A 17,180-nucleotide genomic window follows, 5' to 3' on the forward strand; every position below is an offset into this window, starting at 1 on the left:
AGATTATGGCCTGAGTTGAAGTTGGATGCTTAACCAATTGAGCTACCCAGATGCCCCAAAGCCTACTTTTTCAATAAAACTATATTTGGGTGAAGATAAGTGATGCTACTACTACTGACTATACCTGAATGCTATTTCACTCAAGATATTTAATATTCCGATTATGTATTGCTGCTTGCACACTTAGTGACTTAAAACAATAACCATTTCATAATGTCTCAAGCTTGTGTGGGTGTGGAGTTTGGGCAGGTCACTCAGAGGTACTGAAATAGCAAATGAGCTACTCTGGAGGGTCCAAGGTGGCTGTGCTCACATATGCTATGCCTTTGCAAAGACAGATGGAAAGCTGTAATCTGCAGGCACCATTGAACAGTGTCTTCAGTGGATCGAGTTTCCTACTAAGAAGATCAGTCCTCCGAAAACAAATATCCCAGAGATCTAGGTCAAAATGCCAAAGCTTCTTATGAGCCAAACTCCAGAGTCCTCAGACATCACTTCTGCCTCAATCATATGGTCAAGTAACTAAAGTCAGTCCATATTTAAGAGGAAGAGAATTAGATTCCACCTCTTTACAGGAGGAACAGCAAAGAATTTACAGTCATCTTCACTGTACTGTAATGTTTATGTGTATTAAATAAGAAATGGTAGAAATGGTCTTAAAACAGCTACCCATGTAAGCTGTTGACATTCATGGATGTTTGGTTCTTAATGGGGAGACCTGTTTCTGCCGTGCTAAATGTTTCTTTCATCTGGCTGTTTGTTTCCATGCTGCATGGGCTGGCCAGTAGAAGAACTTCAGGCATATGAAATGTCAAATTCTACATTTCCCCAGAAAGGCCATTCCTATAAAATGCAGTCTAGCTATCATCTTTTAAAATTCCAAATGAGGTTCTCCTGAAAGTTTGGTAATGAGACACTCTGCTCCTAACAGAGGAAAAAGGCTCGCCTCAAAGTTCCTTATCACCTCTCATCTCTAACCTCTTCAGACCCATGAAAAGAAACAGTGGTACAAAGGAAAGAAAGAAAACACTTAAGAACTCTAAAGGGATGAGTTAAAGTCTCGGTGAAGCATTAATTATTGGAGTTATTAAGCCATTTTTCCCTCATGAATGTTGTAAAGAAATGATACCCTTCATTTCATTTTTTACAGGTGAAATCATCAAATGACTATATGGTCACATTGGGTCTCAAAACAACCCTAGAAGGTAAATAGGAAAGGTACTATAATTTTTCCTACTTTGTAGATGAAGAAACCAGTGACTTGACAAAAAGTCTCTTGGTGGGGCGCCTGGGTGGCTCAGTCATTTAAGCATCCAACTTCGGCTCAGGTCATGATCTCACAGTCCGTGAGTTTGAGCTCCACATCAAGCTCTGTGCTGACAGCTCAGAGCGTGGAGCCTGCTTTGGATTCTGTGTCTCCCTCTCTCTCTGCCCCTCCCCTGCTCATGCTCTGTCTCTCTGTATCTCAAAAATAAATAAAAACATTAAAAAAATAAAAATAAAAGTCTCTTGGCTGGCAGATGCAGTTCAGGTCTGGAACTTAGATTCCAATTCTATACCAGTGTTCTTTTAGCCATGCCAATGTCTCTGGATAGACTCATTCAGTTGGGCTAAATAACGATCTAATTTCACATCAACACTCCATATTTAAGTCTTCAAGACTAATAACTTTGTATTCAAAAATGTGTCTCATTTCTTCATTTTTCACCAAGAGTTTTATTTGTTCTTTCTACGAAAAGGACATTCTGCATTTTGTAGACAGTGCACACCAAATTTGAATGCCTCAAAATATGTGACTTTTTACTTATCCAAGATTAAATGGTATTCATCATACTTAGCAAGGACATCATGAATTTCATTTTCAAAGTACTTTGCAAGCATCAGCTAATTAAGCCTCCCTGTAGTCTTCAGTGTGACAGTTATTTTCAAAATATCTCTCATTTTCCAGGAAAGTTCTCTATTCTGTCTTATTTATACAAATCAGCACATTTGTTCAGTTCTTAAAATAAGCTAAAGGCTGTGAAATTATTTTGATCAGTGTGTGGCAAATACAATTAGCTCAGTGAGACAAAAATGCCCAGAGACTGGCCTGAAGGACAACATAGGACACAGCACAAGAACTCGAGGCCTTCTACATTCTGGATACTAGATTGTTCCACGAGGTCCAGTCTTTAGAAGATAACACTGTTATCTGCTTTGTAAGTGAAAATTTGAATGGTGCCTGGGTAGCTCAGTCTGTTGAGTGCTGTTGATCTCAGGTAGTGAGTTCAAGCCCCACATTGGGCTCCACGCTGGATGTGAAGCCTACTTTAAAACAAAACAAAACAAAACAAAAAAGTGAAAATTCAGGGTGATTTCCCACTTTGGTCATTCTAAATGACACAGCTATATTCTGTCTTCATATTTTGTTTTTTCAGGATGGAAATAAACATGAGACCCTTAAAAAATAGTTCCATCCTGGACACAGTCAATAATCAGGGATCACATAGGAGATGTTGAGTTGATGGTAAAAAAACCTGCACAGTTGGCTGACAGAGGTCATGTGACAAACTCTATACTCGCTCCAAGTCTTATTACGTCTTCCCACAGCTATGCCAAGATTTTCAGCACTGTGGTAGCCTCCTATGGGCTAAAGCCAATGTGAAAATACCTCTTACCTGAGGCTAGGAAGACATTAGTTCAGGAATATCCTTTTCTCCTAAGTATGGATTAGAAGCATGTAGAAAACTAGAATTTAAATATGTGTTATATAGGACAGGTTTGTTTTTGTTTTTAATGAGTGAACTAAACATAAACATGTTTGGAACTAGGTCTCCTGGGCAGTTTGAGATCACCAAGGAGAAGAAGACAGGGAACAATGGAGGGAAAAAGCAAAGGAACACTGAAGATTCATTTCCTTTATGTCATACTTAATAGAAGACATAAATGACTATAATAATATTGATGAGATGCACCAGGCAGGGCAATGGAAATAATAATTACTTACATGTGCCTGTTACTTCAGAGTTTGCAAAGAGCTTCTCCACCTCAATGATTCCCATTTTTTTAAGTTGTTTGTTTATTGAGAGAGAGAGAGAGAGAGAGAGAGAGAGAGAGAGAGAATTTCAAGCAGACTTCGTGCCGTCCGACACGGAGCTTGAACTCATAAACCGTGGCATTGTGACCTGAGCCAAAATCAAGAGTCAGATGCTTAACCGACTGAGCCACCCAGGTGCCCCTCAATGGCTCTCTTTGACATTGCAGGGAATTGTTATTTTCATTCTATACATGAAGTTTGGAGAGATTAAGTAATTTGCTCAAAAGTAGTAGTTAGTACTTGGCAGAGCCAGGGCGCAATGCCCGAATCTCTGATTTCTTGTCTGCAGCCAGTTCCGCAGCCATTTGAGAATCTTGAATTCAGAGTCCAAAGCAGTGCATTCTAATTGTTCACCTCTTTTTTTTTTTTTTTGAAGTTTTATTTAAATTCTAATTAGTTAACATATATGGTAAATCTGGTGTCAGGTGTAGAATTTAGTGATTAATCACTTACAACACCCCAGTGCTCATATGTGCCCCCCTTAGTACCCATCACCCATTTAGCCCAGTCCCTACCCACCTCCCCCCATCAACCCTCAGTTCTGTATAATTAAGAGTCTCTTGTGGTTTGCTTCCTTCTATTTTGCCCCCTTATCCCATGTTCATGTTTCTTAAATTCCACATAAATGAAATCATATGGTATTTCTCTTTCTCCGACTTATTTTGCTTAGCATGATACACTCTAGCTCCACCCGTGTCATTGCAAATGTCCTTGCTCACCTCTTAAGCCTTGCATTTAGCAAAGTAATTCAGATTCTTTAAGCTTCTGGTTCTTTATAGTTAAATGTTGTCTACTTCCTTTCTTTATTGGATCAAATGAAGAGAGTATAAAGAAAGTACTTTATCACTGTGAAATGTTATATAAATGTAAAAAAGGTATAGCTAAGTCCAACCTCATGAATTCCTGGGGCCTTGCCTCAATATATCCTTATAGTTAAGCCTTCCTCCCTTCTGTCTGAAAGAACAAAGAATCCCTCTTCTCTTCAAAATTAAACCTTCCACCTGTGCTTTAATATTAGACCAGCAAATATTTATCAAAGGCTTCCTGAGATTCTGTCATCTCACTTCATCGTTGTACAGATGAAGAACTGAGACTCAAAAAAGCTAAATTTTTTTAATGTTTTATTTATTTTTCGAGAGAGAACACACGCACATGTGCGCGCAAGCAGGAGAGGGGCAAAAAGAGAGGGGGGACAGAGGATCCAAAGTGGGCTCTGCACTGACAGGCTGACAGCAGCAAGCCCGATGTGGGGCTTGAAATCATGACCTGAGCTGAAGTTGGATGCTCAACTGACTGAGCCACCCAGGCGCCCCAAAACTAAATAATTTAACCAAGATTATGCAAATTAAGTAGTGAGCCCAGAAGGCCTGTGTCAGAGCCTGTGTCTTTAATCACTGTGCAGTATTGTCTTCACAGTGACTTGGGCAGCTTCTCTGTTTTCTCCATTTCAGTTATCAATTAATGTGTAATAATCCAACCCAAAACTAAATGACTTAAAACAATCCCCTTATTTGTACATGATTCTGCAATCTGAACTGGGCTCACCCTGGTGGTTCTTCTGGTGATTTTTGTCTGGAGTCATTCACATGTCTCCAGACAAGCTGGGAACTCAGCTGGGGCCAAACCATCCCAGATAGTCTGTCATTTTCCAGGGTTCTATGTGGCCACTTATCATGCAGTGGTCCAAACTTGTCTCTAGCCCAAACTGTCTTACAGCATGGTAAATGACTTTCATAGAAAGACAAATCCCAATATGCCAGTACTTACTAAACCTCTGCTGGCATCATGTTTGCTAATGTTCCATTGGCTGAAACAAGTCACAAGACCAAGGCCAAAGTCACAGGGCATAAAGCCCAGAAGTTGTGGTTCACTGGGGTTATCATTGTTTAGCAAATCTCCTTTCTCCCTTTTTCTTCTCATTCGTTACTTATGCTTTCCCCTCAGCATAGAAAATGCTTTAATGACCACATTTAAATACAAATAAAAATTTCCTGTGACCACATGTCCCCCCTTAGCTACCATCTTACCTTCCTTTCACAGCCAACCATCTTAAACAAGTAATCTACATTCATTGTCTTCATCACATCACTGTCTATACAGTCTCCAGTCACTGCAGACTGGCCTATACCAACACTATTGCACCAAACTTACTCTCCCTCCACTCTCCAATAACTTCTGTATTTGCAAAGGCAATGGATAATTCACTGGCCTTGTTTACTTTGACCTCTCTATGACATTTAATACTTTCTTTTTCTTATGTGACTCTCCTTTCCCTCATCCTTTGTACCTTTACCTTTTCTAATCCTCTAATGTTACCTAATGGTCTTTACTCACCAGGGTTGTGGCTCCTGCCCTCTGCTCTACTCACTGTATGGTTTCTGATAGTAATAGCATCCAAAACTCTACTTTAGCCCCAAGCTCTATGCTTACCTCCACAGCTATTTATCCAAGTATGTCTCTACTCAAATGCAATGAGTCTGAAACTAATTCATCATCTTTCTTCTAAAACCAGATCCTTCTCCTCCCCAGGGCACCTGGGTGGCTCAGTCAGTTAAGCCTCTGACTTCAGCTCAGGTCATGATCTCCCAGTCTGTACGTCAAGTCTCATGTTGGGCTCTGTGCTGACAGCTCAGAGCCTGAAGCCTTCTTTGGATTCTGTGTCTCCCTCTCTCTCTGCCCCTCCCCTACTCATGCTCGCTCTCTCTCTCTCTCTCTCTCTCTCTCTCTCAAAAATAAATAAACATTAAAAAGTTAAAAAACAAAAATAAAACCAGATCCTTCTCTTATAATCCCTTAGCTTGGTGATAAATTTACCCAGCTGCCCAAATTATAAATGTGATAACCCAGGACTTTTCCTCCTCTTCTTCCCACAGTGTCCAATTGGTCATTAATGCTTACCTGTTCTGCCTTTAAATAGTTCTCAGAAGTCTCCAGTGGTAAATGTTTAATAACCATCTTTGGGCAGGATGGGGTGGGGATAGAGAGGTTGTTGGGTGGCATTTGATGATTTTCATGTTATAATCATCCCACCATGGCTGTTTTCAAGCTACTGATGTCAGACATGACATCACTGAACAGAACTGGGAAGAGATGCATGGTAGCACACATTATAAAATATTTCCACCTACAGATATAACAGGCATAAATAACCTTGAGAGTAAGTAACAGCAAAATGTAGTAAAATGAGTATGAAGTGATGAGTTTTGAATATTTATTTCCTTTGTTTTTAATATAATTAAGTGTATATAATGTAATTTTTAGTGGTGGCTTTGTTTATAGTTCCCAGTACTCCTAGAAATTTAACAGTTGGCTCTCACAAGACAGTACAAGCTGGATCTATCCCTTCTCCATTTCCAAGACCACAGCCAAAATTTAAAGGTCTGTCCACTTCTCACTGTGATATTGCAATTTCATTTTAGTAAGTCTTTGTACTGGTCTGTCTCCACATTGGTCTGTCTCCCTTTTTAACATACAAACCGATTATACCACTCCCCAGCTTACAGTCATCCATTGAGACTTCATAGCTTTTTAATTGGAATTCCTTGTTTAAAGCACAAAGATTTGCCTTGTTTCTGAGCCTTATCTCCTTCTACTTCCCCTATTAACACCCTAGTGACTCAAATTGTTTGCTATCTTATGTCCCTGGACCTTCATCTATACTGTTTCGACTCTCCGGGTTCTTTCCATCTTTGAGACAGCAAACTACCACTGATTGGTTTTCCAAATATCAGGTCAAGAATTACTTTCTCTGAAAGCTTTTTCTATAGAAGAGCAAATTAGCATAGTAGTTAAGAACACAGACATAAAACTAAACAGCCAGGTCTCAAATATGGCTCTGCCACTTGTGTAACCATGAACATGTTATTTAACCTTATTTTCCTTACTAGTAAAATGATGAAAACAAAATGCTATTTCATAAGATCATTGTGAAGATTAAAGAGGTATTATGTGCAAAGCCCTCAGAGCAGTGTCTATAACTTAGCACCTAAGACTTAGTAAATGTTAGTAATATTAACTATCTAATTTTAAATGCTTCTTATCTCTGTTTCTGTTGCATTAGGTAGACATCACACTATACTAAATCATTGATTTCCTTGATTTCCTCCTTTTTAACTCTTCAAAGAGAAACTTTGTAGCCTTGTAGGGGCACCTGGGTGGCTCAGGCTGTTGAGCATCCAACTTCGGCTCCGGTCATGATTTCGTGGTTTGTGGGTTCAAGCCCTGTGGCAGGCCCTGTGCTGACAGCTCAGAGCCTGGATTCTGCTTCAGATTCTCTCTCTCTCTCTCTCTCTCTCTCTCTCTCTCTCTCTCTCTTTTTCTCTGCCCCTCTCCCGCTCGATCTCTATCTCTCTCTGTCTCTCAAAAATAAACATTAAAAAAAAAAAAAAAAAACAGAGGTGCCTGGTTGGCTCTGTCGGTTGAGCATCCCACTCTTGGTTTGGGCTCAGGTCATGATCTCATGGTTCGTGGGTTCAAGCCCTGCATCAGGCACTGTGCTGATGGTATGGAGCCTGCTTGGGATTCTGTCTCCCTCTCTCTCTGCCCTTCCCCTGCTTGCTCTCTCTCTCTCTCTCTCTCTCAAAAATAAATAAACATTAAAAAAAAAAAACAACAACTATGTGGCCTTGTGCTTAGGCAGTGTCTAGTAAGCACTTAATGGATAAAAGAGTAAATGAGTGATGCACATTATGGCCAACTGGACATGTGTTTCTTCTTGATTCGTTCAGCTGCATTAGATTCAAGAAAGTGAAGGGAATTTATGAGATCCTATGATCAAGTTAAAGGGCAATGTTTTCTCAAATTTAACTATACATATTGCTATAAAAACTAAAATCAAAGGAAATTAGTCTTGAAACCCACAACACTTTTGATGATTCTTGCTTACTCTTTATGTTGCTATTATTTATAAGAAAATGTGGTAACAGTCTCTTAGCCTAATTTCATTGTCATTTGTGATGAATGTAGGAAAAACTGAAGTTAAAAGGAACTTTGGTAAATGTGTAGGCAAAAGAGACTTTAAATATTCCACTGGAAAAATATTCTGACCTCACAGCAAAACTTATATTATTTTCTGAGGCTCTGAGTTGTTTATTCAAGATTCACAATTTGAATGTGTAGATTGCTTTGGGTAGTATTGGCATTTTAACAATATTTATTCTTCCAATCTTTGAGCATGGAATGTTTTTCCATTTCTTTGTACCTTCTTCAATTTCCTTCATCAGCTTTCTATAGTTTTCAGCATACAGATCTTTCACATCTTTGGTTAGGTCTACTCCTGGGTATTTTATGGTTCTTGGTTTAATAAACAATTTATTTCCTTCAAAAATAAAAAGAATCACAATTTGACTTTTATGAAAGAAGAGAGAAAAAATAATAAAAATGTATTGAGTGTCCTGGGTATCAGGCAGTTTTACAACTATTATTTCTTCTAATCTTCACAAAACTGAATTAGATAGCGTATGCCGTATTAGCATAGATATGCTATAGATCTATGCTATAAATCTGCTATAGATATGCTATAGATATACTATAGACATGCCAATATCTCCTGGAAACAACCTCACAGGCACACCCAGGAATAATGTTTAATGGCATATCTGGACATCCTGCAGCCCAGTCAAGTTGTCACATAAAATTAACCATCACAGACATTATCCCCTTTTCTAGATGGGGAATCTGAGGCTTAGAGGCTTAAGTAATTTGCCAAAGATCACATAGTCGGCAAAGCACCAAAGCACCATTCCCCTTCTACCAAACTAGTAGTTCTCAGTCAGGACAATTTTATCGTCAGGAGATACTTGGCAATATCTGGAGACATTTTTGGTTGTCATAGCTGGTGGCAGGTAGGGGACTTGCTATGATATCTAGTGGGTAGAAGAGGGGACTTGCTATGGTATCTAGTGGGTAGAAGTTACGGATGCTGTAAACATCCTACATACCACAAAGAATTACCCACCCAAAATGTTTACAGTGCCAAGATAAAGAATCCCTGCACTAAATGTACTATTTTTTTAAACTGTACTCTTTTATATTTTTACAGTTTTCCAAAACTATTCTATTAAACAGTATAGGCTGATCTAAAATATAAATGATTATAGGGGCGCCTGGGTGGTTCAGTCAGTTAAGCTTTTGACTTCAGCTCAGATAATGATCTCACGTTTCATGGGTCCGAGCCCCACATCGTGCTCTGTGCTGACAGCTCAGAACCTGGAGCCTGCTTCAGATTCTGTGTCTCCCTCTCTCTCTTACCCTCTCCCAGTCTCTCTCTCTCAAAAATAAATAAACATTAAAAAAATTTTTTAAATAGGGGCACCTGGGTGGCTCAGTTGTTTGAGCGTCCGACTTCAGCTCAGGTCATGATCTCACAAGTGGGTTTGAGGCCCGCATCAGGCTCTGTGCTGACAGCTCAGAGCCTGGAGCCTTGCTTCGGATTCTGTGTCTCCCTCTCTCTCTACCCCTCCCCAACTCATGCTCTGTCTCTGTCTCTAAAAAATGAATAAACTTGGGGCGCCTGGGTGGCGCAGTCGGTTAAGCGTCCGACTTCAGCCAGGTCACGATCTCGCGGTCCGTGAGTTCGAGCCCCGCGTCAGGCTCTGGGCTGATGGCCCAGAGCCCGGAGCCTGCTTCCGATTCTGTGTCTCCCTCTCTCTCTGCCCCTCCCCAGTTCATGCTCTGTGTCTCTCTGTCCCAAAAATAAATAAACGTTTAAAAAAAAATTAAAAAAAAAAATAAAATAAAATAAAAAATGAATAAACCTTAAAAAAATTTTTTTAATTTTTTTAATAAAATATAAACGATTTAGTTTCATAAATCTGATAAAATGAATGAATGCTAAATTCTGAATATGGAGGAAGGAAACTGCATTTTTCAATGACTTTTTACATTAGCATTCACTGAGAGAATAAAATATTTTAAATTATCATCAATAATAAAGATAGGAAATAGATACCACTTATATGCTCAAAGCAGTAAATACCATAATATAATATATTTAATTTTGATACAATAAAATCATGAATATATTTTCAGTGGATTTAGTAGTTTACAGAAAAAAGCAGCAGTTTATGGTTCATGAAATTCATAGAATTATCTTCAATTTTAGAATTATAAAATACTAAAGCTAAAGGATCATCAAGGTCATCTGCTTCATTGTTCATCACTTAAGGAAATTGTATCTAAGAAAGGGTAAGCTATCCAAGGCCTCTTAGCCAGTTAAGAACAGTGTTGGAGCCAGAATTCAGCTTTCCTGACAGTTACATGCTTTTTTTGATTCCAAGGTGTTTTTCAATATCCCTGAAGTGTTAGAATGTGGGGTAGAGGGAGTTGCTATATATTTTTATTTAAACATGTTCTTCATTCAAAGGAAATTGAATTTCTATGTTTTTGCCTTGTTTCAACTAAAAAAGCATTGAAAGGGACTTTTGATATCAAATAACCCAACCAACTTTCTATGATAAGACTTATTTTCCTCAACACAAAAAAATGTATTTACTAAGTATGCAAAATATTAAACCTTAACATTTTGGAATGCTTTGTTTAAAAACTCAAAGTGAATTCCAAATTTTTCCCAGTACTGTTCACAAGTTTTTTTGTTTTTTTTTGTTTTTCCTCCTTCCCTACATCTGTGTGTAAGAGGTAAAGTAGAGGTCTTTATTTGCAAAATTGCTACAAAAGCACCAGAGCTGGAGCCAGGAAAGCTCAGTTTGAGCCCGATTCCCTTCTTAACATCTTTCCAACTTCCAGCCTATCCTGTCATAGCCTTTCTAGTCCTGTTCTTCATCTCCCACTTCATGGGGTTGTTGCAAAGGTCAAATAAGATAATATCTCATTTGTAAATCTGTTTGATAAACACAAGGCACTTTGATAATATAAACTTCCAGTATTTGTTACACATCATTACTAGTTCTAAATGTTTATTTCAAGATATAAATGGAACACACATGCCACTGTCAGTATTCTGAGTTTCTGACATTATGTACAGTCATTTTCAGAGGGGTCCATTAGAGGAATTAAATTTAAGTCTCCAAGCTGAGTACATGTTACTTTCATTAAACATGGAATTGATTAGTTTTTTTAAGGTGTTATAAGGTTATATGTGATTTGAGTTTTTCCCCCAAGATTTAATCTCCGTTCTTCCAACACACTGTTCCCTAGTCTGGGCGGCCCACCCTCGGGGGTTTGAATAGGAGGATAGGTGAAAGAGTGTTTTTATTTTTTCTAACATGATAAGGAAGTCTGTGCTAGTACCTGTAGGCTCCTTTTCTTCAATAAAATCTCTATTTGTTAGCGAAGTTAGAACACAGACCCATAGTAATTCCTATGTGTCCTCGAACCAGCAGCAGTAATAACAGTAGTAGTGGTAGTAATGGGGATATAAATCTGATGAAGAAATGGAAATAATCTGTTGATTAAATGGGGTAATGAAGGGGTGCTGGGTGGCTCAGCTGGTTAAGCATCTGACTTCAGCTCAGGTCATGATCTTGTGGTTCATGCATTTGAGCCCTGCGTCAGGTTCTGTGCTGACAGCTCGGAGCCTGGAGCTTGCTTCAGATTCTGCATCTCCCTCTTCTCTCTGCCCCTCCTCCACTTGCTATCTCTCTCTCTCTCTCTCTCTCTCAAAAATAAAGATTTAAAAAACCGAAATGGGGTAATGAAACATATTGCCACTCCCTGCTAAAATTCCAGTATAATGATAGAAAAAGAGAAATAATAATATAAACTCACAATAACAAAGAAAAAAGAGGAGGTGACAAGATAAAAGATTCCAGCAAATTTTTAGAAGGTAGCAAGCAGTTGGAAGAATAGGGAAAGCTTAAATCTAAGGATTTTCAGAGAAGGGTACCATAGACAAAGAAGACAGTTCACACTGCAAAACCCAGAAAAGTTTCAAGAATTGGAAAGTACCAGGTCATTTGAAAGTTGAGGTAAGGGGAGAGGTTGAAACCAGGAGGACTGATGGAAAGCCTGTCAGATAAACAAATGTCAGATCTTTCCTTCTGTGTCTACTGCCAGAGGACTCCCCATTTCAACCTTAACGAAAAGGGAAGGTTATTCTCTGGTCCTGGGCTCTAGATAGGCACCATAGGGACAGGCGGTGGGGATGGGGGAGGATATGGTGCCATACAGAAATCTGGGGAGTGAGAGTCAGCATATTGCACTGAGAGACCTCCAGTCCCTTCACTCCTACACCTCACAGAATGTAGCAACCAAGCTTTTACCCACTCCCTGGGGTTGGAGGTATGGAGATCTTCTCTAGAAAAAAAATCTCTCCAAGAACAAAAATCTGACAATGACATTGAGGGCACCACATCAAAAATGTTAGGTTCCTATCTCAGCCCCTCCAAGGTAGCTCTCCAAGGTGTCAAGCCCTGCCCATGAAATGTCTAACTGGCTGTGTAGTGACTTGCTACTAAATATTACCATACAACCAAAGACATTGGACATTCGAGAAAAGCTTTTAACATAAAAATCAAAGACCAAAATATACAAGAAAAACTGGGATAATATGGAAACAGAAAATGCAGGAATCAAAGGAAAATTTTAAAATATTTAATTAATATCCTCAAAAAGATAAGAGTATATCACACTAATGAACACAGAAGAGGATAATATTAAAGAGGGGAACATCAGGAAATCAGAAATTGAAAGTTTAAAAATGTTTGAAATGTTTTTAATATGTTTAAAAAATGTTTAAAAAACCAATAGTAGAGATGAAAGATAAAATTAAGGAAGTTTCCAGGGCGCCTGAGTGTCTCAGTCGATTAAGCAGCCCACTTCAGCTCAGGTCGTGATCTCACAGTCCCGCATCAGGCTCTGTGCTAACAGCTCAGAGCCTGGAGCCTGCTTCAGATTTCTGTGTCTCCCTCTCTCTCTGTCCCTCCCCTGCTCATGCTGTGTCTCTCTCTCTCTGTGTCTCAAAAATAAATAAACGTTTAAATTTTTTTTAAAAAGATTAAGGAAAAAAAAAAGATTAAGGAAGTTTCCAAAAATAATATAACCATGGAAAAAAAGAAGAAAAACTGTAAGTAAATTAGAAAACCAATCCCAAAAGTCGACATTTAACTATTATGAATTCCAGAAAGAAAATACAAAAAACTAGAGGGACAAAAATTATCAAAGAATTACATATTAAAATCTCTCAGAACAGTTGAATTTCCAAATTCAAAGAGACTAATGAGTGCCTAAAGTAAATTTAAAAGGATTCAAATTGGGGCGCCTGGGTGGCGCATTCGGTTAAGCGTCCAACTTCAGCCAGGTCATGATCTCGCAGTCCGTGAGTTCGAGCCCTGCGTCAGGCTCTGGGCTGATGGCTCAGAGCCTGGAGCCTGTTTCCGATTCTGTGTCTCCCTCTCTCTCTGCCCCTCCCCCGTTCATGCTCTGTCTCTCTCTGTCCCAAAAATAAATAAACGTTGAAAAGAAAAAATTTAAAAGGATTCAAATTAAGGCAGATATTGTAATATTTTATTGTTTTGGTTTTTTGTGTGTGTTTTTTTGGTAATATTTTAAAATACTAGAGATAAATATTAAAACTTGGGACAAAAACTTAAAAGCTTACAGAAAGAAAAAAAACAGTTCTCATTTTTAAAAAATGGGAAAAACCAACACTGGTGCTCTTACTAGCAACACCAGAAACTAAAGAAAATGGATCATGTTTTAAAATTCTGAGAAAAAAAAATTGATCTAGAAGCAGCTTGGTGGCTTAGTCAGTTAAGCATTGGCTCAGGTCATGGTCTCATGGTTTATGAGTTGAAGTTGCTCATGAAGCTCTCTGTTCTCAGCAGCAGAGACTGCTTTGGAAACTCTGTTCCCCCCTCTCTCTCTCTCTGCCTCTACCCTGCTCTCACTCTCTGTCTCTCTCTCTCAAAAATAAATAAACGTTAAAATAATTTTTCTAATCTAAAATTCTGTATCCGGTCAAACTGTCTATCAAGTGAAGGATGAAATACTCATGTTTTCTTGCTATGCAGAGTCTCAAAACTTTTGTCTCCTATATACTGTTTCTCAGGAAGCTTCTGGAGTATGTGCTCCATAAAAATGAGGGAGAACACCAAGATAGAAAAATATATGGGATCCAGGAAGCAAGAACTCAAACACAAGAAAAGAGCAAAGGGGATCCCCAGGGTGGTGGTAACTAGAGATCCCAGGAGGAAAGCAGGGTAGCTGCTTGGGGAGGGGGAGGAGGGGGGCTTCTGTCAAATGGAGCAAGAGAGCCAACACCTGGGAGGGACATGTCCGTGAGGAAAATGGGGCTTGGGGATCCCCTATGGGTTTGTTGTTGTTGTTCTGTTGTGGTAGTCATTGTTGTTAGCATATTAAAATGAACTTTTAAATTTTGTTGGACAATTTGGGAAGAATAAATGTACCTGGAAAAGTACATTAAAAGAGGAGGCAATTTCTAGGGCTAGACAAAACACAATATTGTTCAAGAAATAAATGTAAGTATGATTCAACACAGGAAATTACTAGTTGACTCAGCTATGAAGAGTATGCACATTGTCATAAATGTTAAATAGTGATTTAAATAGCAATTGTGATGTAATTATTTTAGGAAGGGAGCATGTGTGTGTGTGTGTGTGTGTGTGTGTGTGTGTGTGTGTGTGTGAAGTGATAGCTGTTACAGTATTAAATCACAGAATGTTTGACATTAATGTATTTTTAAATATATATTTATTTTAAATATCCATTTAAGTATTTGTTTAGAAATATACACATATTTCTATTTCAGTAGGAGAACTCACTTTCTTTATAAACCTCAAAATATTTTTTAAAGCTCTATAGATTTATACATTTATGTATAAAACTATGATTGCAAAAAATAACTTAAAAGAGACATCTACTATTTCTAGGCATCCAGAGAATCTCTTTTAAAGACTAAAAACTCTGTTCCTAATACCAGTGGGAGTTGGACTACTAGGCTTAGAGATACTCTGCAGAGAAATGTATACAGCTCACTCCTTTTAAGAAAATTCCCCTGGAGGCCAATTTACTTAGCCTCTTTGAGCCTTGCTTGCCTCATCTCTAAACTGAAAAAGTTCATTTGGAACAAACGAAACTCAAATTCGAGGCAAATAACAAGTGAAACAGACCAGGTACAAATGCCAGCATCCCTTACAAAGGACAGTCTCTACTCAGAACCAGCCGGCTTTGCCATGAAGACCTTTTGTTGCTAAAAGGCCACTGGTTCAAGAGAAACTGCAAATCTGAGTTTTTGCATGAAACCTCTGAATTTTAAAATGCTAGTTTAAAATACACAATGCTTTGGGACACTTCAGTGGCTCAGTCAGTTAAGTGTCCACCTGTTGGTTTTGGCTCAGGTCATGATCTAACGGTTCGTGAGTTTGAGCCCCATGTCGGGCTCTGTGCTGACAGCATGGAGCCTGCTTGGAATTCTCTGTCTTCATCTCTCTCTGCCGCTCCCCTCCTGCTCGCTCACTCGCTCGCTCGCTCTCTCAAAATAAATAAACTTAAAATAATAATTAAAATTAAATTAAAATAAAATAAAATAAAATAAAATAAAATAAAATAAAATAAAATACACAGTGCCTGCCAAACCAAACCCATCTGCAGGCTACCACCATCCCACAGATTGCAATGTGAGACTTATAAATTAGCTGAACATTGATGACCACTTTAGGCAGTACAATGTCTCATTCCTAAAACTCTGCATTGAATGTATGGGTTTCTCCACCACCAAAGAGGCAGGCTATTTTATCCTAACCTGACAAACTATATTACTTCACTTTGTCAATTTTATCTTTACTGTGAACACTCACAAATCTTAAGACTTAAATCTGCATAGCATCTTTATTCATGGAAACACAGTCAAAAACAGAGATAGGTGCTGCCCAAACACAGCTGGGCCAAAAAATCAAGGAGTCATTCTCACAGACACAACTGGATAAAAACTGTCATTAAATCTGTCTTTCCAGACATGTTAGTTCACATGTCTGTAAAGGCATTACTGTAAAGACAGTAATCGCGTTTAAATACAAAGGTCAGTATCAAGCTCATTATTTGCTAAGAAGATTATCTTTTAATTTTTCACAAGGAAACTTTTACCCACCACTGCTAATTATCTTCTTCATTCGCAGGCCTAGAAAGCATGAAGACTGTAGTTTTTCTCCTATACATTTTGGGAACTGCAACTGCAATACCGGTAAATACCCTTTTTTCTGTTATTACATCTCTCCTTTCTACATTTAATTTAGAAATCCCCCATTTAAAAGAAAATGTGTTTATATAGTGGTTTGAAATTCTCTTTTTTGTTTTAATATTATTTTTTCCCAAGCAGAGAATGAATGACTCAAAATATTGATATAAAATACTTTCTGAAAGAATATTTCCTTCAGAACTACCAGATTCTACAAGATACAATAAATATAAATGTGAAAATGTTGATTATAATTTACTAGAAGGGGGATCTTCCAGGACCCAAATGCCAAAGAGAATGGGAAGAAATAAATTTTCCTTTGGAAGTTTATCACTTAGTATGAGAAACCTAAGAAATTAGTATGAGAAGTCTTGGGAATGCACACCCATACTCTTTAGCAGCATTTTCTTCAAGATCAAATATATACTGGCTGATCAATTCTGAGTCTGTAATAAAACAAGAACCAGTGGGTTAGGGCCAGGAAATGGTATGATAATCATAAATTGGCTCCTAACTCGTCCTTGGGGGTGGTTGGGGAGGGGGTACTTTCCAAGCCAACATGCTGATAATAGACAGAACTAGAACATTCTTTTCTTCACGATCAGATATCCTGGCACCACCATTCACACAGCAGTAAATCAGACACACACAAATCAGAATCATTTGAGACCATGTCAGCAGCCTTAAAATAACCTGAAAGTTATTATTGTTGTTGTTTTAATGTTGTTTTTAATGGCTTGGATGATCATGTAGATGTCTCCCAAATGATCCATATCATCCATAATCAAGCTAAAGGATTTATGCCATTTTTTTTTCTTTTTTGCCAAATGGAGGAATCAATCTCCTTTAAGTAGACAAAGTAATTTTTCTCATCCCTTCTCTTCCTCCGTCTCTACTATGTCTAAGATTCTGTCCTTGTTTTTTGGATAGCTGGTGGCTAACATTTGGTTGACA

The 17,180-nt window shown here is 38.3% G+C and overlaps 2 protein-coding genes across 5 annotated transcripts in view; one reads left to right on the forward strand and one right to left on the reverse strand.

The window, feature by feature from the left end:
• The window catches only part of NUDT9 (nudix hydrolase 9), a 103,943-nt gene that overhangs the window by 17,479 nt on the left and 69,284 nt on the right, over nt 1–17,180 (reverse strand). The window lies entirely within an intron of this gene.
• SPARCL1 (SPARC like 1) overlaps nt 1–17,180 on the forward strand; it is a 50,668-nt gene that overhangs the window by 14,822 nt on the left and 18,666 nt on the right. The window contains exons 2-3 of one of the 3 annotated variants that reach the window (XM_086704616.1): nt 1,151–1,205; nt 16,168–16,232. In XM_086704616.1, the coding sequence (XP_086560742.1) occupies nt 1,172–1,205; nt 16,168–16,232 (99 nt within the window). In that variant the 5' untranslated portion in view covers nt 1,151–1,171. Of the gene's footprint in view, nt 1–1,150; nt 1,206–14,423; nt 14,512–16,167; nt 16,233–17,180 lie in introns of all 3 variants that reach the window. The other 2 variants (XM_086704617.1, XM_025921704.2) reach the window with 2 other exon arrangements.

This window comes from Puma concolor, chromosome B1 (genome assembly GCF_028749965.1).
Source record: "Puma concolor isolate L17-30 chromosome B1, mPumCon1.1.hap2, whole genome shotgun sequence".
Classification (NCBI taxonomy): Eukaryota; Metazoa; Chordata; class Mammalia; order Carnivora; family Felidae; genus Puma; species Puma concolor.